The 20,352-nt window shown below is 58.3% G+C and overlaps 1 protein-coding gene across 1 annotated transcript; it reads left to right on the top strand.

Annotated features, from left to right (window-relative positions):
* The first annotated feature begins 1,918 nt into the window (after positions 1-1,918).
* Positions 1,919-19,688, top strand: Adam11 (ADAM metallopeptidase domain 11). The gene is made up of 26 exons (XM_076869299.2): positions 1,919-1,985; positions 2,437-2,612; positions 11,121-11,197; positions 11,382-11,448; positions 12,545-12,630; positions 12,712-12,787; positions 13,184-13,250; positions 13,318-13,385; positions 13,716-13,790; positions 13,873-13,944; positions 14,097-14,263; positions 14,783-14,867; positions 14,979-15,069; positions 15,207-15,258; positions 15,706-15,805; positions 15,901-15,972; positions 16,093-16,185; positions 16,667-16,747; positions 17,363-17,413; positions 17,524-17,587; positions 17,752-17,851; positions 18,017-18,136; positions 18,229-18,397; positions 18,488-18,602; positions 18,688-18,778; positions 19,640-19,688. Exons 1-26 carry the CDS (start codon positions 1,919-1,921, stop codon positions 19,686-19,688), a joined length of 2,331 nt encoding a protein of 776 aa, XP_076725414.1.
* Positions 19,689-20,352: the final 664 nt, after the last annotated feature.

The following is a 20,352-nucleotide window of genomic DNA, read 5'->3' as shown; positions in this document are numbered from 1 at the left end:
GGACATGGCATGGTACAGTGGCAGGACAGTCACTTTGGTATCTGGAGTGCCAAATAGGTGGAGGGTAAGGAACCAGATGTACCAGTCCCCTCTAGTCCCAAGTAGAGGTAGAGGTGGAGGTGGGATAGGACTGGCCAGAAGGGACTGGAGCCCTAGCATTTTGAACATACCTTTCACTGAGTGACCCTGTGATTTGAAGAAGCTCATGTAGTCTCAGAGCCTCAGTTTCCCCATCCAGACAATGGAGAGGATCATCTTTCCATCCTGGGTTACCAGTCATGAGTTTCTAGGGAATACCACATATAGGCCATCGTTCCCAGAACCTCCTTTTCCCTACATCCTGGAGGAGGTTTTCAAAATATCTCCAGAATGAAGAAAGAATTTGCTCAGTCTTGCTGAGCATCTGGGGCTGGAATGGCAGGTGGTTGGGGGGGGGGATAGTCACCTCGTTCCAAGCATTGATGTCAGCGCCTCCTGGGAAATTGCCTTCTCACCTCTCCTGGGCCTAAAATAGAGCTGGGGGAGAGGGGAGGTTGTCACAAGCCAGAGGCACCTCCCAGGTTCCCATCAGAGGCCCTGGGGAAGCAGAACAACCAGGAAGGACTTCCCTGCCTCCACTCTTGCTCCTCAGGGACCTGTGGTCCCCCAGGATGTATATAAAGATGCTCTGGCCTTGGGAAAGTCAAGGTGAGAGCTCATCAGTTGCTTATCTACCCATGCCATGCCCTTCCACACCCCAGGCACATAGGCATTGGGCTCTTGGGACTCCTAGCAGAGGTCAGGGATGCCAGCCCCTAGTTCTGGAACCCATCTTACCCAGGAGCTCAGTAACTGGGTTGAAGGTGCAGCTGGGAAGGTGGGTTGGGCAAGTTTAAGGCAACCTGTTCTGACCAGAGGGGAGGTGGTAGTCTGCAAAAGCATCTTCTGCTCCTTAAAGATTTGGACAACCACAAGAGGGGCAGAAATGGGGCATGTTAACAGCATGGGAACACCTGGGTGGTTTTTATTTTATTTAGGGGGAAGTTCCCTATGCCAAAGACTTAGGAGCCCAGAGAGGAAAGCCAGCCTTTTCTGGTGGTTGTGATGGCAGCAATCCCTGATACCCTCCTAGAGGCAGGGGAGTCTTTGACCAGAAGAAGTAGCCTGCCAAGTGGGAAGGGGTCCCAACCGCAGGTGTGGGAGGACTGCAGTGACCTGCTCTGCTGCAGGACAAGAGATCCGGAAGGCATGGAGCAGGGCGTTCGCCAAAACAACAACAAAACCTCTGTCCATCTCTCCACCTTCCGGGCTCCCGCAGCCTTAGGTCAGCCGGGACACTCGGGCTGAGGCCAGGGCAGTCTTGCTGAGCATCTGGGGCTGGAATGGCAGGTGTACAACACCAGTGGGTGAAACCGGGTCCGGCCGCCACGCCCCGGCATCAGGTGCCCAGACTGGCTGTCTTTGGCCATCGAGTCAGAGACCCCGGGCCCCCTCTGCACCCTGCCTCCTTCCCCCTACGAATCTATGGGTCCTCACGGATCCTCAGGCAACGGGTGGCCAAGGAAGGGACCGACGGAGAGGGAGTGCACCTGCCGAGGGGGCAGAGGAGGTGTCGGAAGCGACCCCCGGGGCGGCGCCTCTTTTGTCCTCCCGTCGCGGCGGCCGGGCCAGCGGGCTGGGGGGCGGGAGTGGGGGGCGGGCCCTGGGCTCACGTGCTCGCCGCGCCGCTCTTAACCCGGCCCCGCCGCCCCGCCGGGATGGCCGCGGCCGGAGCGCGCTGAGCCGGCGCCTCCCTGCCGCCCCCGCCCTGCGAACCCCCGCCGCCCGCTCGCGCCCCCGCCCGCCGGCCGCCGGCGCCTCCCGCCCCCGGCCCGCCTCCCGCTCTCCGCCGCGCCGCTGGCAGCCGCAGCCCCCGGACCCGGAGGATTATGAGCGAACCATGAGGCGGCTGCGGCGCCGGGCGATCGCGGCTCTGCTGCTGCTGCTGCCGCTGCTCCCCGCGCCCGGTAAGTGACCCCCGCCTTGCCGGGTACCCCCGTCCGGCCCCCGCCCCGGGCTTTGCGGCTGTTTCTGCTGCAGCCACATTTTCCTGCAGTGCCCCGGGTGACAGCCGATCCAGAGCGCGGGAGGGTGGGGGAACCGGAGAAGAGGCAAGGTGCGTCCACCCACCTGTCCCGATCTGGCCGGCCTCACCGCGGCCATTCCCCTGCCGTTGGCCGGCCGACTCTGCAGGTCTCTGCAGGTTTGGGGGGGCAGTCGTGACGGTTGGGAAGGACGAAGCTCCTGGTCCCCTCCCCTTGGGGTTCTTCCCCTGCAGGGTAGCCAGATCCTCCCACCCAATTAGATCCAAGGCTCCAAGGGCCACGCCAGATTGGGGGCTGGGGTGTGCCCACCCGCTTCCCAAGTCTCCTGCCCCGTGGAGGGCAACTGCCTGCAGCTATGGCCTTGTCTTCTCAGGTCTTGGGGCCCGGGATCCTGTAGGAGCTCTGCGCTGGAGGGGCTCACTCCAGGTGGGGATTGTAGAAGCCCCCGAGGTCACAGAGCCCAGCCGTCTGGTAGGGGAGAGCTCCGGGGGAGAGGTCCGAAAGCAGCAGCTGGATACCAGGGTCCGCCAGGAGCCACCTGGGGGCCCGGTGAGTGGGGCTGGTGGTGAGGGAAGGGGGCTGAAGCAGGCCTCAGAACCCAAGGGAAGCAACTGGGTAGCCAAGTGTTGGGTGCCACCTCAGCAGCTGGCCAGGGCAGCTAACCCTTCTGTACAATGGGCTGTGGGAAGCCCTGGGCCTGCCCATCCTGGTCCCTTCCATCATTGTGGAGACCCCCTGCTGTCAGCCCTCAGGGACACTGGCTCACCCAGGCCTCAGTTCTGTCATGGGTCAGCCTTCCACTAGCACCCCCTCCCTGCCCCATCTAGTGGTTCTGCTTAAAATGGGGCTTGGGCAGAGCAGTGCAGGCCAGGGAGAAGCTGCCCAGTGCCCAAACAGGGACTCTGACTTCCAGGTGCACTAAAGCCACCCTCAGCTTTCTTAGAACAACTTTAGTATGTGCTCCTGCCTCAGTTTCCCACTGTGCACAAACTTGATCTGCCTTCCTGTCCTGGCTGAAGGTGGGACCTTGGAAAATGGTTGGAGGACCCAAGCTCACCCACCAACACCAGCTCTACCTGCCCCTGTCCTTTTCAGCTGCCAGGCCCTTCCTGCCTCCCACAGGAAGGTTAGGAATGAAAGAGATTAATTGCAATTAATAATTAATTAATATCATGTGAATAATAATCATCCAGATGGAATATCCATTCAGCGTGCCTCAGTTCTCCAGGACCTTGATGCTGAAAGTTAGCCAGGCCAATGGGGGCGGCAGAGGGCTGGATGATGAAGGCCCAGCAGAAACACGGGGTGTCAGGAGGAGACTCAGAGGAGGGGTACAACAAAGTCTGGGAAGTTTTGGCAGCTGCAAGTGGTGGGAGGTAAATTGGGCTGGGCAGAGGGAGGAAGGAGGGAAACGGAGGCTAACATTACAGACATCTGTCAGACTGGCATCTGGCCCTGCCTAATGTACTTGGTTAAAAGCCCTTAAGGGGGAGGGGGTGTGGGGTGGTGCAGGGGTGGGGAGTACTGTGAAATGGAGTGGAGCAGGAAGGGAACATGCATAATAGATGCACCATCACTCAGGGCAGTGATGGGGACCCGGAGAGGAGGGGGCTGAGCTGGTGGCTGAGCCACAGGGGAGAGACCAGCTTTGGTGGCGCCGCCCAGGCTCCCTGGGAGCAGGTGGGTGGGCATAAGGATGGTCCTCGCAGCAGGGATGCCGTGTCCCAGCTGCAGTTTGGTTCTTAGACTGGCTTTCTGTGAATTGTGCACCCCACGGCTGCCTTGGTATGGCCTTGGTGACCCTGCCTGACTGCTGGGACTCTGATTGTGCTTTAGCGGATGACAGGTTGGGGAAGGAGTGATGTCACCTTGGGGTCAGGGGGCAGAGATGAGGGGAATCACGGGAGCCTGGTAGGGTTGAAAAGTCAGGGATCCAAGTGACTTCTTGGGCCTGGTCCTTTTTGGAGAGGAGGCGCCTGTAGCTGTGAAGATCAGGGAGGTGCAGTGGGACTGGATGGGTGGGGTGTCTCTTTGAGTGTTGTTCTGCTGGGTGAGTGGGTGGCCTGTGTGCATGTGTGGCGTATATGTTAGTGACCAAATCTGAATACACCTAAGGGGTGCCTGGGGGCGGGGGTGGGAGCGGAGAGTCCTGTGGGTCTGTGGGCAGTAGTCATCTGCAGTAGGGGTCTCTCTGGGACTGAGACTTCTCTCGTAGCCTCCTCAGGGGACTTAGGGCCCTGCCTCAGTTTCCCTTGGACTTCTCTGGGCCAGGCATTCTGCTGAGCTTTGTGAGCACATCATTTAAGTCTTGCAACTCTGGGAGGCAGGTAACATCTGTCTGCTCCGTTTTGCAGATGAACAAACTCAGGCTCAGAGAGGTTAAGTAACTTACCCCAAATCAATCAGATCTTAATTAGTGGAGCTGGGAGTAATTTTCTCCAAGACCAGAGCTCCTATACTGCACTGTTCTGCCTCCAGGGCTCTCTGGATCTGGGTCAAGGGGCACTTCCCCAACCGCACCCAGAGCAAGAAGGATGGGAAGAAGACCAAAGGAGACAAGTGACCTGTCCAGAAGATTTTCCCTGACTTTCAGTCTCCCACCCGGCATTTGTCCCTAGGGTTGGGGCACTTCTGAGGCTGATGGTGGGGTCAGGGCAGCCTTGACCACCCTGGTCCAGCAGGAAGCTCTCTACACCCGCGCTGCTTGGTTTCTGTCCCAAGTTATCTCCCTGGTGAGGACTTCCAATTGAGCAGTTGAGCAGGCATCGAGGTCTCCGGCCACGTGGGCCGCCTGGGGCACGTGTTGCCGCGCAGGGCTGGGGCGGGGAACCTTGGGCACTGACCTGCCCTGGTGTTGGGCTGATCCGTTCACCTCTCTGAGCCTCGTCTGGATGAAGATATCATAAATCTCAGCCCCTCTTACCTCCAGGAGGCGGCTATGGGAAAGGGCTTGGTTGCTGGGGATCCTTGGCTTGGTGGGAGTGGACATGGGACTAGCACAGGGGAAAGAGAAGGTGACCAGGAAAGAATTAGATGGTAGAGAGATGACAATTACCAGTCCATTAAGGCAGGCACACTTGTGCCTTTACACATATGAGTCTATTTAATCCTCATCCCAACTCCAGGAGATGGGACCATGATTTCCACTTCACAGATGGGGAAAACAGGCAAAGAGAGAGGAAGTAACTCTCCCAAGTCACATCAGTAGCTGGGTCAACATTGATATCCAGCCAGGTGCAGTGACCCATGCCTATAATCCCAGGGACTTTTCAGGCCCAGGCAAGAGGATGGTAAGTTCAAGGCAAGCCTGGGCAACTTAGTGAGACCCTATTTTAAGATAAAAAATATAAAGGGTTCCGGGTGTGGTGGCGCACACCTGTAATCCCAGCAACTCAGAAAGCTGAGGCATGAGGATGGCAAGTTGAAGACCAGCTTCAGCAAATTAGCAAGACCTTAAAAACTTAGCCATAAACTCTCAAAATAAAAACATTAAAATAAAAAAAAAAAAAAAGAGCTGGGGATTCGGCTACATGGTTAAGTGACCCTAGGTTCAATCCCGGGACCAAGAAGTAAATAAATAGTGTTGGAGATATAGTTCAGTGGTAGAGCACCCCTGGGTTTGATCCCTAGTATGAAAGAGAGAAAGGGAAAGAAACCCAGAGTGGCACACTTAGCTGGTGGACTGCCCACCTCACTCAGGGTTGTATAGAAAAGGGACATGAGGGACCCCTTGCTTTCTCTTTGCCCTCAACCCCTCAACTTCTGTCCAGTTTATAAGTAGGTTGGGCCTGTGACCCAGAGAAGTGAGGGGCTCCTGAAAGTGCAGAAATTTCTGGTCATAAGCAGCCCACAGCTAAGGGGTAAGGCAGGAGGATAAGAGGCCCACAGTGTACAGTCAGACTGGTTGTTGACTGTGCAAGTCACCCAAGCAAGGGGTTAGAGAGCTGAATGAAATCCATGGGCCCAAGAGGCTGCATGTGTCCTGAGGGTCACCTTTCTTTGATTCACACGAAGCTGGCCATGGGGAACCCAGAATCCTTGGGAAGCAAGGAGAGGCAGGGTGGAGGGAAGCCAACAGGGTCTGGAGTGAAGGGGTCCCAGGCCCAGGAGAGAGTGCTCATGTGAGCCAGCAGGGGGAGGGGGCTCCTCCCTGAGCTGGGCCTTTGAGAGCTGCCCACAGCAGCATTTACTGGAAATGCTGCCCCAGAAGCCCTGCGCAGAGAGCCTCTTGCTTCCCTGCTGCATAGAGGTGGGGGCGACTGAGGGAGGCTCAACCTCCAGCCCTGGGAAGATGGGTGTCACAGGCAGCAGCCCAGAGTGATCACCCAGTGCTGTCACCCGCTAGAGCCAAGGCTAGCTGTGGTCTGTGGCCAGAGTTGCAGATCTAACTTGGGGTGGGGGAAGGAGAGGTTCCTGGGAGGCGCATGGTGGCTAAAAGCCATGGCCAGGACCCGTGGACCCAGCTTGTTCCCAAGGGCCACGTGCTGAGCCCCACAGGAGGGAGGGTCCACGGACTGTGGTCTGAAAGGCTGCTGGCTGTGGCTTTGGGGCAAGCGAACCTCAGTGCAGATCCTGCTCCACCATATCTTCCTATGTTCTGAGAAGCCCCTTCCTCCTCCATAAAACGGGGCTGATGACAGTCCCACTCCTTGGGCTGCTGCAGGTGTCCAGCCTGGGATCCAGCCAGAGCCCCGTTCCCAGCACCCCTGAGTGAGGCACCCGGGTGCTGGCCTGAGAGATGGGCGTGAGGAACAGGAGCTGGGGCTTTGGGGGTTACCCGTCAGGCGCCAGGTGGGGCTCCAGGAGACACAGGGCAGGCCAGGCGTCTCAAGTCCTCCCCAGCCAGACTCCAGCCTGTGGGCTTGGCCTCTCCCAAGCACCCCTCCTGGCTGCCTAGAGGAACCCAGCTGCCCAGCACCTTCCCCCAGAGGGACTGATGACCTTGTGAGGAGGTGACTCTGTCTTCAAAAATTTAGGTCAAATCTCATCATCAGAAATTTGTCCAACTGTTCTCAGTGTCTGGGAATCCCCTGGTCCTGTTGATAAATACAGCATTAGCACCTCGCTGGGGACCCTGCAGCGCGTCAGTTGCGGGGTGAAAAGAGGGGTCTTCCAGCCAGGACACGCCCCTGTGGGGAGCCCCCTGCCTCCCTAGCTCCTCCCTCATGTGCAGCCACCCAGCCCAGGAGGTGGTGGTGTCTCCAAGCCCAGCTGGCTGGAGAGGATTCCAGAAAGAAGCCCGCAGGTGAGAGAACCTCACAGATAAATCAGTCACCCAGATCTGGAGCCTGTCGCTGCCTAAGGGGGTCTTTATCCAGGTACTCAAAGCCCCCTTCAGCTGGACTGTTTTCTACATCCTTTCTCACTTATTATCACGCCTCTTCATGATAACAGCACACTGAGCAGGGCTTCCTCTTCCTCCTCCTGACAGTCCCATCTTACCAATGGGGAAACTGAGGCCGAGGATTAAGCACTCACCTAGGCCTCCTGCTGCTTTCACTCCACTGAATGCTGAGCCTCTTGCTCCAGGGGATTAAAGGTGGCCCTCGTGAAATGGTGAATCAGTCATTAAAACAAAAGAAAAACACATCAAGAACGAGTGTGGCTAGGCATGGCAGTATGAACCTGTAGTCCCAGCATTCGGGAGGCTAAGGCTAAGGTGGATCACTTGAGCCCAGGAGTTCAAGGGCAGCCTGGGCAACATAGTGAGATTCTGAAGAAAAAATTGTGTGTGTGTGTATACATACACTGTTTGCTTAAAGGACCAGAGGGCAAGGGGGTAGCCAAGGTTGTGGGCACCAACCGTGCAGATGAGGGTGGGATGGGAGGGCTGTGGGGAAGTAGAGGTGCCGTTGGGAGTTCCTGGGCCCGTGCGTGAAGGGCAGAGCCTGCAGGTCATAGGGAGCAGGGCTCTGCATGTTCAGATTTTCTAGGGTACTTAGGAACCCTAAAGATCTTTGGTCTCCTCTTTCCCAAGAACAGGATCCTGCAGGTCTGGGTCTGAGACCAGCATCTGTGTTTGTGATTATTCAGGGGGGATGCCAGCAGAATCTTTGCCTCCTTCTCTCTGCACCCAGAACATGGTCGTGCCCCACACAGAGCTCAGAGAGAATGAGGTATGGTCCCCCTGAAGCAGGTGTCTGGGAAAGTGGGGGACGAGGATCAGGGAAAGCCCAGGTGGAGAGGTGGATCGTCATCCTGCCAGCTGCAACGGCAGAGGCAACCCCCAGCTCAAGGGTGAGACTTGGCCCGACAGCTGGCTCCCCAGCCATGACCCTGAGCCTGTCACCTCCAAGTGTCCCTCGCTAAGCCTCAGTCCAGCATTTGTAAAATGAGGTCCAGACGGCCTGGGTGGGTCGAGATCAAATGAGGTGGAGCACGTGACTGCGCCGGTGGCCAGGGCAGCAAGAGGCAAGTGCAGGATGCAGAGTTGGCCCTGCCATGCTGAGCTGGTTACTGGGGGGGTGGTGGCTGGATGACTGGTGTGACCTCAAGACTGGAAAGTCCACCAGGGCCTGGGAGGCGATGGAATGAGGCCAGGGGCAGGTCAGGGGTATGAGACAGGCGTAGGCCAGGAGAACAGTTGGACTTTGATAGAACATTGGCCTGAAAAACTTGGCTGGGAGCTCTGGGGACTCTGGTGTCTGAGACCCAGAGGTCCTGGGACTGAGGGGGCCCTGCCTGATCTAGCTCTTCCTTCAGACAGCATTCAGAGCTGTGTCCTCCGAGCATGCGTGGATGTCTGCTCCTCTCCTCTCTCTTCCACCACCTTTTGGCAGTTCCCAAATCTGCCTCTGTCAGGACCAGCCTCAGGGCATGTGCTGTCCTGCCTTCTCTGGCCTGAGCCCCGTATCTTGCTGGGGAACAGGGATCTGCTCCCACAGTTCAGCCTCACAGGCTATAGAGGTGGGGCCACAAAGGACTCTGCAGTCTCTGGCACTGCACCCCCATCTGTCTTGGGCATGCCCCAGAGCGGGCCAGCCTGGCCTCCACAGACAGAGGGGGACAGTGAGGTCAGCCTGCTGACCTCCCAAGTAGGGAAGGTTCTAAAAGTGCCCGACTCCTCCAGGCCCAGGATGACCTCCCACAACGACATCAACTTCTCAGACTCAAAAGTGGCCTTCATCTTCATCATTTTTAGCGGGAAAAACTGAAATTCAGAGAAGTTGCTAGGACCCTGATGCACATCCTGAGACAGAGAATCAGGGCAAGGCGGCAGGGCAAGCTGCTTCTCTGGGCTGGCGTAGGGGCTTGTGGGGGACCCACAGAACAAGCAGGATCCGTCCAAGGTGGGGGAGGGCAGAGCTGGTCCAGGAAGGGCTGGGGAGGGGCAGGGATAGAGCCAGTCCTGGTTGGAGGGAGGGAGGGGAGCGCGAGGAGGCCCTGGGCAGGGGTGGGGAGAAAAGCAGTCATTCCTTGTCCTTGACTTTCTATTTCGAGTCTGATCGATGTTCTAGGGGCTCAGAATGGGACTTGGAGCCTTGGTCAGCTGGGATGGGAAGAGTCAGTGTCCTTGGGGCTCAAAGATCTGCTACCCAGGCTCGGCACTCCGCCCCACCTTGCTGTCTCTCCCAGGGTCTCTCATGGACCCCAGGCCAACTTCCATCTTATTTCACCTTTGGGGTGGGAAGGCCCTGGAAATGGATTCCCTAGGTTTGACTCTCAGCTCCATCACTTCTCAGATGTGTGACCTTGGGCCAATTTATCAGCCTGTCTGTGCCTCAATTTCCCTGTTTGTCAGGTGGGAATGACAGTGGCATCTATCCTACAGGGTTGTTGTGAAGATTGAATATGATAATGCTCATCAAAGGCAGACCCGTGCCTGGTGCATAAGAAGTGCTCAGTGAGGATTAGTCATGGTCAGGTGGTTGAGCAGCTAGACCAGGCAGCAGGCTATGGAATTTCATGACATCGATGTCAGGCTCCTGTTTTTCCTGCGACCTGCTCCCCTACCATGAGAGCCAGGCAGGAAACAAAAGCTTCCCATCCTCAGGGCAGAGTGCTGTGACCCTCACCTTGGTATCTGGAGCTCAGTTTTCTTAAATGGACAGGCAGAAAGGAGGCTCCAGCTCCTGAACCCTCCAGCCTTCCTCTGCCTCCAGATCTTTCCTAAGACCTGAGGCCGTATACTCCAGTTGGGGAGGAGGACAGAGCCTCCAGAGGTACCCCTAGGGTGATTGTGACTCAGGGCCCTAGAAGGCTGACACTCCCTCAGCCTGGGCTCTCCTGCCCTTCTTCTCTTGGAGTGACTCTCCCTCCAGGATCTGAAGTCTCCATCCCCTCCTGGCAACTGGCGCCCAGGCCTGGGAGGTCAGCCATCTTGCTCAGGCCTGGTATGTTGCCATGACAACCTGGAACCTCCCAGCCCCACTGCATAGGCCCCTCTGAAAAATTTATCAGGAAAACTTCCGTGTTTAAAAATTAACCATGGAATTGAAATATTAAAGATGAGCTGCTTTGGGCAAGGCAGAGGGCAATGGATTTGGGAGTAGAGGAGCCAAGTCCTTACCTCCTCAGAGGATGGCACCTGCCTGTTGCCTAACATCCAGGGCACCCTGATCAGCTCCTGCCCACTCCGCCCATATCCACACAGTCCACGGCTTCCTGTGTGGACAGGGGCTGGGCAGGAAGCAAAGGGCCTGCTTCCTTTTTCCTGGACAGGACTCTTCTCCCTTTCTCTGTTACTTCTGGGGACCTTTCCTTTACTCCACCTGAGGTTGGGGTGGTCCTACCAGCACAGGGAGCACCTGGATGAGGCCATGAGCAGTCTGAGGGACTCCCCCCCGCTGGCCCAGCTGCTCCTGGAACCTGGTCCCAGGAGTTCAACCCAGAGGCGGGGGTGGGGCCGGCCATGCCCAGGGGTAAGCATCCTGCCCTGCCCCCCAGGAAAGGAACAGGGTCTTGGAGGAAGAGGACCTTGTGCAAAGCATCTTCCTAAAGAGGGGTCCCCTCAGATGCTGGGGCCAGCACCCTCCCCAGGGCTCCTTCCATCCAGGGGCTCCTGACTCCTACCTTCAGACCCTCAGACTGATTCCCCTTTGCCCTTCCCCACCTCAGCCTGTCCATCTGGCCCAGGTGAGTTTCGTCATCCCAGCCTTCAACTCAAACTTCACCTTGGACCTGGAGCTGAACCAGTGAGTGTGGCCTTGAGCCCAGGAGGAAGGGCAGCGGGAGGGTGGGCAGCAGGTGCCTGGGCGTGGCGGCTGGTGCCAGGTGGAGGGTGGGTGCGGGGATCCTGAGCCGGGGGCAGGCCCCAAGCCTGACCCGACCTCACCAACAACCCCCTCTTTCCTTCTGCCACTCTGTCTGCTGTTTCAGTCACCTCCTCTCCTCGCAATACGTAGAGCGCCACTTCAGCAGGGAGGGGACAACCCAGCACAGTACTGTGAGTGCCTTTGGAAGGGAACAGGGAGGTGGGATAGGGCTGCTGTTTCTGTGGGCAAAGGTGTAGGGACAGGGCTTGCAGTGGAGCTCAGAGGTTAAATGCTTGCCTGGCATGCGCGAGGCCCTGGGTTCAATCCCCAGCCTTGAGGGGACAAAAGATGGAGGGACAGGCGGCTGGTGGAAGGGAGGTCAGGGAGATACTCAGGAGGCCTGACTCCTGGAGATCTTCTATCTCTCCTCACCTTGGAAGCCCTGAGAATCGCCATTTGGGTAGGCAGGTCCACAGTGTGGGACCTGAAGCCCCCTGCCCAGCCCCGGGAGTCCGCCTCCAGGCCAGCTCCCGCCTTGTGGGGGGCATACAGGGGCCCTCACTGTGCCCTGCTGGCTGTCTCCCTAGGATCTCCTGGGAGGAGGCAGTGGAGGAAGTGCCCCCTCTTGCCCTGGGATTCCCAGCTGCCTGCCACACCAGGGTCCCAGCCCTGGAGGCCCTGGAGCCTGAACAAAGATGAATGAGTATCTATAAATAGCCTGCCCCCTCCCAGCCTGTTCAGTAACTGGAGCACAAGTAATTCTGCAGGAAGCAGAGTTGGGGGAGGGGGGTGCTGCTGGTCCCCTGACCCATGAGCCTGGCCAGGAGGACCCATGCTGCTTAGAATTCCTCAGCCACAGACCACATGTCCAGGTGTGTGCCATAGAGGCAGTGTTCAAGTGAGATGGCGTGGGTTAGGGTGAGTCCATAGCAGTCACCTGATTAAATGAGATAATACATGGTAAGTGCGTAGCAGAGGGCCTGACACACAGCAGGTGCTATATAAATGTGAGATATTATTCTCAAAGGAGTCTGTGACCAACAAATGGCTAAGAACCCCTGCCATGGTCCAACTTCCTCATTTTATAGGAGAGGTGAACTTGGCACAGAGAGGGTTAGGAAAGAGCCAATGAGGAGCACCAGCAGCATAGAACCAGACCCCAGAGGCCCAGGTATACCTGGGACTCTAGTCACCTGCACACAGGGCAGCTTTCTGTGCTCCCCCACCATCCTCCTGCCTCCGTGCCAGGGTGGGTTGCCTTCTGCTTACTGTTCTGCTGCTCCCCAGGGGGCTGGAGACCACTGCTACTACCAGGGGAAGCTCCGGGGCAGCCCGCACTCCTTTGCCGCCATCTCCACCTGCTGGGGGCTGCAGTGAGTACCCGCAGGGCTGGGTGGCCGGGAGAGCCTCCTGCCCAGCTGGGACGGTGGGGATCTGTGCCTCTCTCTCCACAGTGGGGTCTTCTCTGATGGGAACTTGACTTACATTGTGGAGCCCCAAGAGATGGCTGGGCCTTGGGGAGCCCCCCAGGTAAGCCCTCACCACCCCCTCTGATGGCCATGCTGTGACCGTCCCAACAGCTGTCTCTGCCTCCTCCTCCGCCTCCCTCAGTAACCTCAGACTCATTGCCCTCCTCAGTGATCCCAGCTCTGGTTCCCTCGCCCTATGCCCCCAGCTCCAATGTCCCCTCTGTCCCCTGAGTGACCTCCAATTGGGCTCCAGTGTCCTTTGCCCCATGTCTCTCAGGGCACCCCCAGGTCTTGACCCTGGAATCTGAGCATCTGGGAGATCAGATCCGACATGGGAGCTCTGGCCAGTTCTGGGTCACCCTAGGTTGGCATGGAGGGAAGGGCTGGAGCTACCCCCTCAACTGGGCCCAGAGCAGACCTACTTGGCTCCCCAAGAACTAATCCCCCCTCATTGCAGGGACCCCTTCCCCACCTCATTTACCGGACCCCTCTCCTCCCAGCCCCCCTCGGATGCAGGGAACCAGGTAAGGGAGGGAAGGTTGGGCTGGGGTGGGGGTGGGCCGTGCCCCCCTCATCTGCCCCTCCCCACAGGCTGCCTGTTTGCTGACCCCGCCCATTCTGCTCCTCCAAACCGGCCGAGGCTGAGAAGGAAAAGGCAGGTACGGGGCCCGCTCAGACCTCGGGCTTCAGAGACATCAGGCTGTGGTCCAGGGCGGGAACTCCCACCTATGGCCAGGGAGCCATCTCTGGGAAGAGCCCCCAACTCCTCCCTAACACTGATGTCTACACAGGTCCCCATCTCAGGCAAGCAAAGGCTGCTGGCCCTCTGTGCCCATTCCCAGGCTGGGGAGGGATGGGATACGCTACAGTGGAGGCTGGCACTGTCCCCCGCTGCAGTCCAGACCACCCCACATACACCGAGTCTTCCATGGCTTGGCCATGAGGCCAAACATGGAGGGACTGATTCCAAGTGCCCACCCACCCCCCAGGTCCGCAGGGGCCACCCCACTGTACACAGTGAGACCAAGTACGTGGAGCTGATTGTAATCAATGACCACCAGCTGGTAAGTTCCCAGACTTGGGGGGTGACACCAGGAGGAGGGGCCAGGAAGAAGCCTCCCTCCCTCCCTCTCTTCTCTTTTGCAGTTTGAGCAGATGCGACAGTCTGTGGTCCTCACCAGCAACTTTGCCAAGTCCGTGGTGAACCTGGCAGATGTGGTGAGCAGCCCTTCCTCCATCTTCTCCACACTCTTCCACACATCCAGGGGTCACTTTCAGCCTCTGACCCCTACTTCCTGGAGGGACATCCCTGTCCCCCCACAACCACTCCCACCGTCCAGCCCTCCTCATCTTCTTCCCTCTGGTACCAGATATACAAGGAGCAGCTCAACACCCGCATTGTGCTGGTTGCCATGGAAACATGGGCAGATGGGGACAAGATCCAGGTGCAGGATGACCTCCTGGAAACCCTGGCCCGCCTCATGGTCTACCGGCGGGAGGGTTTGCCTGAGCCCAGTGATGCCACCCACCTCTTCTCGTGAGTCCCTTGACCCATGCACCTGACCTGGGCTCCTTCTGTGGTGCTTAGGGTTCTTAACACCTACCTGTGCAGGTGCTCTCCTCAGAGCCTGGGGAGTCTGAGGGCCAAGCTCACCTTGCACTTGACACCTGCCCCAGCCACATGCAACTGGCTGGGCATCCCCTGCATCTTAGGCTGGGTCCCATTGCCTTAGCCCTGGTGGGGAGTCTTCATATACCTTTACCTCCCCACAGTCCCCTCTTTCCCCTTCAGACTGTCCCATTATCCCTTCCTCAGAGACCCAGTACCCTGATGGGGTGGGGGGGTCTAATTACAGGGCCTTGCAACTAGAGATGATCTAATAGGAATCTCTTACTTGACTTTCAGGCAAATGAGGCCCAAGGGAGGGGGGGGCTTGCCTGCTTCCCCAAGGAAGGACTCTAGTGTCAGGGCCCCCGCCCCCGACCTCCTAACACCCCAGGGAGTCGCATAGGGAAGACAAGACAGGAGATCACCCTGACAACTCTTTCCTTCCAGGGGCAGGACCTTCCAGAGCACCAGCAGTGGTGCAGCCTACGTGGGGGGCATCTGCTCCCTGTCCAGGGGTGGGGGTGTCAATGAGGTGAGTAGGGAGGGCCTGGCTGGGGTGGGGCTGAGGGAGAGGGGATACCAAGCACAAGATGCCTGTTGGGAGGATGGAGACATCTTTGTGCTCCATCTTCCCCACCCCTAGTATGGCAACATGGGGGCCATGGCAGTGACCCTGGCCCAGACGCTGGGGCAGAACCTGGGCATGATGTGGAACAAACACAGGAGCTCAGCAGGTATCAACCCTTAGAGAACACCAAGTGATCCCACAGCCAGCCTCGACCCACACCCAGCAACTCTAGAAGTAAAGAGGGTGTAAGTGGGAGGGAGTGGTCCCCCACCCTCCCTCATATCCTCCTGGCTCACCTCTCAGGGGACTGCAAGTGTCCAGACATCTGGCTGGGCTGCATCATGGAGGATACTGGGTGAGTTCTTGGGCACGAACTGGGGAGAGGGTCTTGAGGGGAATCCCAGAGAAGGCACTGGATGTAATCTGCGCCCCAAAAGCCCAGCTCACGGGACCACACGGGATTCCAAGAAGCCCAGTTCTCTTCGAACACTACTCAGAAGGCCCAGATTCCCCTGCTGGGACACGAAACTTGGCCAGACTGTAGTGCACGCGCTCGCCACTGGGCGCCGCCCGAGCGTCGTGTGGAGGCGCGGTCCCTTCTCAAAGCACGGAATCCTGAGATTCCTCAGAGCTGGCGGGAGCTACGTCCTCCGCTCATTCCTTGATGGGCAGGCGGGAGGACTGTAGTGCATTCAGCCGCCTTTCGATGGTGACCAAGACCCTGGTGTGCCCGCTCCCCAGAGTTAACAAGGGGCGAGAGGGCGGGCTGGGGGGGATCATCCATCCCCTCACCATCGCCCAGGTTCTACCTGCCCCGCAAGTTCTCGCGCTGCAGCATCGATGAGTACAACCAGTTTCTGCAGGAGGGCGGCGGGAGCTGCCTCTTCAACAAGCCCCTCAAGGTACCAGCCCCGGGGCGGGGAACAGGGGAGGCGGGCTTGGGCAAGGTCCCAGCCAGACTCCCGACACCCCCTCCCGACACCCCCTCCCGGTCCAGCTTCTGGACCCCCCCGAGTGCGGAAATGGCTTCGTGGAGGCGGGGGAGGAATGTGACTGCGGCTCGGTGCAGGTGAGCGGCCGATGCGTGCGCCAGATGGGACCAGGGAGGCGGAGGTGGGCGCGGGGGAGGGTCGGAGTGGGGAGAATTAGGACTTGCCCGCTTCCCTCCTCTACTCTTCGCGACCCTCAGGAATGCAGCCGAGCGGGTGGCAATTGCTGCAAGAAGTGCACTCTGACTCACGATGCCATGTGCAGCGACGGGCTCTGCTGTCGCCGCTGCAAGGTGAGGAAGAGCGATCGGGCGGGGCCGGGACCACGGAGGGACGGTGGGATGACTTCAGATAAGAGGCGGCAGGGGCTGGGGATGTGGTTCTGGGTGTAGTTCAGTGGTACGGCGCGCTTGCCTGGTAAGCATGAGGTTCTGGGTTCGATCTCGTGCGTGCGCGTGTGTGTACGCACACACACACACACACACATAAAAACACACACACACAAACACACACACACGAGGCGGAGCTGTTAAGGGCGGAGCACATATATGGATGGGACCTGGCGCGAAAGAAGCACCAATGAGCGATTGAGGGCGGGGCGTTCGGCCACCTGGGACTGTTGAAACCCTGGCTCTGAGGGGTGGGATCGGGGTGAGGGGTGAGCAGCCCGTAAGTGGGGGGGACAGGGAAATGAGAACCCATGGGGAAGAGGGTGTGGTCCCGGAGAGGAGGGCGCCGAGGTATCTATAGCCCCGAAATGCATCCCTTCCTTAGTACGAGCCGCGAGGTGTCTCCTGCCGAGAGGCGGTGAACGAATGCGACATCGCGGAGACCTGCACTGGAGACTCAAGCCAGGTCCGCCCGGCCAAGTCGTCCTACGGAGCCCCGGGCAAGGCAGCCCCTACCCCTATCGGTTTGGCTCTGTGACAGCTCTCTGAGCCCCTTCGCTTCGCAGCTGGCGACACTAGCCGCTCATCATCTCATTTCCTTATCTGAGAAAGGGGTTCTTCATGCCTCCTGGCTTTGTTCCTTCAATCATTAAACCACCATTTACAGTCTGGCTGGTATTTCCAGCGCCTGGCACAGCACCTAGTGTATGCTAGGGATCAGAGTGGATAATAATATTGGTTAACATCAATTAAGTGGTAATTATGTGCTAGGCATTTTTTTCTCCCTGTCCTCAGAGATGGGTGGGTGTAGAAGACTGAGGAAAGCTGGAGAGGCCAAAGGACTTTTGAATCTACATGGTTAAATCCAGAACCAGACACTTCCCTTTTGTCCTTAAGGTTCAAGAACCCTGTAAGCCCCATTCCCAGGGGAGGCTTTTTTTTTTTAACTGAGGATTGAACCCAGGGCGTTGTGCATGCAAGACAAGCACTCTACCAGTTGAGCTATATCCTCAGCCCCCAGGCATTTGGCAAGCCTGTATGCCTCCCTGGGGTGTCTGCTCAGTCAGCCCTCTCTCCACAGTGTCCCCCTAACTTGCACAAGCTGGATGGTTACTACTGTGATCATGAGCAGGTATGAGGGGAGGGGGCTCCTTCCCTTCATGGCTCAATGCAATCTCTTGTCTCCACCTGATCCCCCTGTGTCTCTCTCCATCTCCTGTCTCTTGTTTGCTGCTCCTTCAGGGTCGTTGCTATGGAGGTCGCTGCAAAACTCGGGACCGACAGTGCCAGGCCCTTTGGGGCCATGGTGAGTCTGGCTGAGTGTGGAGAGGGGACTCTGAGGAACCCAGAATTGAGAGGCTCCCAGGATCTCAGAGAGCCAACTGGCCTGGAAATCAAACCACAGTCGGGGAGGTGTGGGCCTGAGGTCCTGGGGTGGGTGGGGTGACACCTGGCATCATCCTTCCCCAGTGGCTGCTGATCGTTTCTGCTATGAGAAGCTGAATGTGGAGGGGACGGAGCGTGGGAACTGTGGGCGCAAGGGGTCAGGCTGGGTCCAGTGCAATAAGCAGTGAGTAGTCAAGGCACCTACTGAGCCTTGGAGAGGCTCTGGGGAGGGAAATGATATTCAGGTTCTTCTAGGAGGAGCCCGAAGCCCAGTGGAAAGTGCAGAACAGAGTTCAGTAGTTGGGTCTGGAACCAAACTTGGGCTCACTATCTCCACATGCCCCAACAGGGATGTGCTCTGTGGCTTCCTCCTCTGTGTCAACATCTCTGGAGCACCTCGGCTAGGGGACCTAGGGGGAGACATCAGCAGTGTTACCTTCTACCACCAGGGCAAGGAGCTGGACTGCAGGTGTTGGTTGGGACCATGGCTGGGGAAGGGGAGGTGGCAGCTCTGATGGGGTCTAGGGGATGGGGATTGAAGCTGGCTGTATCATCTCCCAGGGGAGGCCATGTGCAGCTGGCTGATGGCTCAGACCTGAGCTATGTGGAGGATGGCACGGCCTGTGGGCCCAACATGCTGTGCCTGGACCACCGCTGCCTGCCAGCCTCTGCCTTCAACTTCAGCACCTGCCCAGGCAGTGGGGAGCGCCGGATCTGCTCCCACCACGGGGTGGGTGCCTGGAGGCCAGGGATGGTGGGAGAGGCTTACCAGAGGGGACACAGATCTACTCACCTCTGCTGGCCCCACCCCCGTCTCTAGGTCTGTAGCAATGAAGGAAAGTGCATCTGTCAGCCTGACTGGACAGGCAAAGACTGCAGCATCCACAACCCCCTGCCCACATCCCCACCCACCGGGGAGACAGAGCGATATAAAGGTGAGGCTCGAGCTGGCCAGGGCGGGTCTGTCTTTCCCATTCTCCATTTCTGTCCCTGCCAACCAAGCCCTGCCCTCCTCCCCAGGTCCCAGCGGTACCAACATCATCATTGGCTCCATCGCCGGGGCTGTCCTGGTTGCAGCCATCGTCCTGGGCGGCACGGGCTGGGGATTTAAGTAAGAGACGCGCGTGCACACACACATACATGCACCCTAGACCCCCTGGTATCTTCAGGGTCAGAACCCAGACTGTCGGAGCTGAGGGACTTCCCTGAGAGGTTACATAAACCAGAGCTCACATCACCAGTCCCAGTCAGCCCACAGGGTCTCGTTGCAACATTTGAACAGTTGCTCACATTTAGAAACCAAGAAATTTCATGTTTAACAATCCCAACTGCCAGCCTCTCTTGAAAAATGTGAAGGTTGGCTGGGAGTGGTGGTACAAGTTTGTGATCCCAGTGACTCTGGAGGCTATGACAGGAGGATCTCAAGTCTGAGGCCAGCCTCGGCAACAAGACTCTGTCACAAAATTAAAAAACAAAAAACAAGAGAGGTAGTGCTAGGATGGAGGTCAGAGGAAGGACACCCTGGGGTTCACTCCCCAGTACTATAATATACATGTTGGGCCCCAGTGTGCCTCAGTGTATCTCAGCACAGCTGGGTGGCGGCTTGCAAGGCTCACCTGTGCCAGGGTGTGTGTTCCCTTATCCCTAGTCCCCACTCAACCTAAGAGCCCCTTGGTCATCTAAGTGTGGGGCCCTGGAGTTGATCCAACCCCCTCGATATACGAAGGAGGAAACTGAAGCAGGGGATCAAATGGTGAGTTAGTGGCAGAGTCAGGAATTGAACCCTGTGCCCATTTTTGGTAGATCTCAGTATTGCCCACTGGCCCTGTCCTTAGTTGTCCAGGTCTTGGCGACCCAGGCCTCTCTCTAGGTCAGGGAGTCTCACAAGGGCTGGGAGGCCCCTCCCTGGAGAGCAGGGGAAGGTCAGATTTCCTTTTCCTCTTTCTCTCCCGTCTTGCCTTGGCTCCTGAAGAAACATCCGCAGAGGAAGGTACGACCCGACCCAGCAGGGGGCAGTGTGACGCCGGCCACATCATCCCTCCCGCTGTCCTTGTCTCCTCCATCTCATTTGTGCTCTGGCATTCTGTTGACGGGAGCTGGGGGCCGGTTCCCCAGCCCTGCAGGCGGCCTGGGATGAACGCTCTCAGCCTGCCCCACCCCTTCCTTTTGCCCCCTCGTCCTCTGGGGCCGCGGTCATCTTCTGCTGCCCCTCCTACGGCCTGACCACCTGGCCAGGTGGGCCCTGGAGCTGTGACCCCTGCAGCCCCAGTTCCCTGGGAAGGGATCCTCCTTTTGCGTCCCATCTGTTTTGTCTTCCATGTCACCGCTGTCTTACCTCCCACCAGACCCCCTCCCGGCCAGCCTGTGACTTGCTGCCTCCAGGGCCCAGCACTGACTCCCCAGCTGGAGGGCTCTCCCTCTGGGCCCTGCCTCATACCCTCCCCTGATGCCCCCTCTCCGTTCCAGGTCCGGAGGGGCCTAAGCGCCACCCCCCTCCCTCCGAGCCTGGCACCCACCGTCTCGGCCCTGAACCACGAGGCTGCCCCCACCCAGCCACAGAGGGAGGCACCGTGCAAATGTCTTCCAGGTCCAACCCTTCAACTCCTGGCTCCACAGGGGTTTGGAGGGGGGGGCTGTGGCCCTGCCCTTCGAACCACCAGGGTGGCCCAGGCCTGGAGGGCATTT

Source organism: Callospermophilus lateralis, chromosome 11 (genome assembly GCF_048772815.1).
Source record: "Callospermophilus lateralis isolate mCalLat2 chromosome 11, mCalLat2.hap1, whole genome shotgun sequence".
NCBI lineage: Eukaryota > Metazoa > Chordata > Mammalia > Rodentia > Sciuridae > Callospermophilus > Callospermophilus lateralis.
The sequence above is the reverse complement of the archived record's forward strand: the minus strand, read 5'-3'. Positions and strand labels throughout refer to the sequence as shown.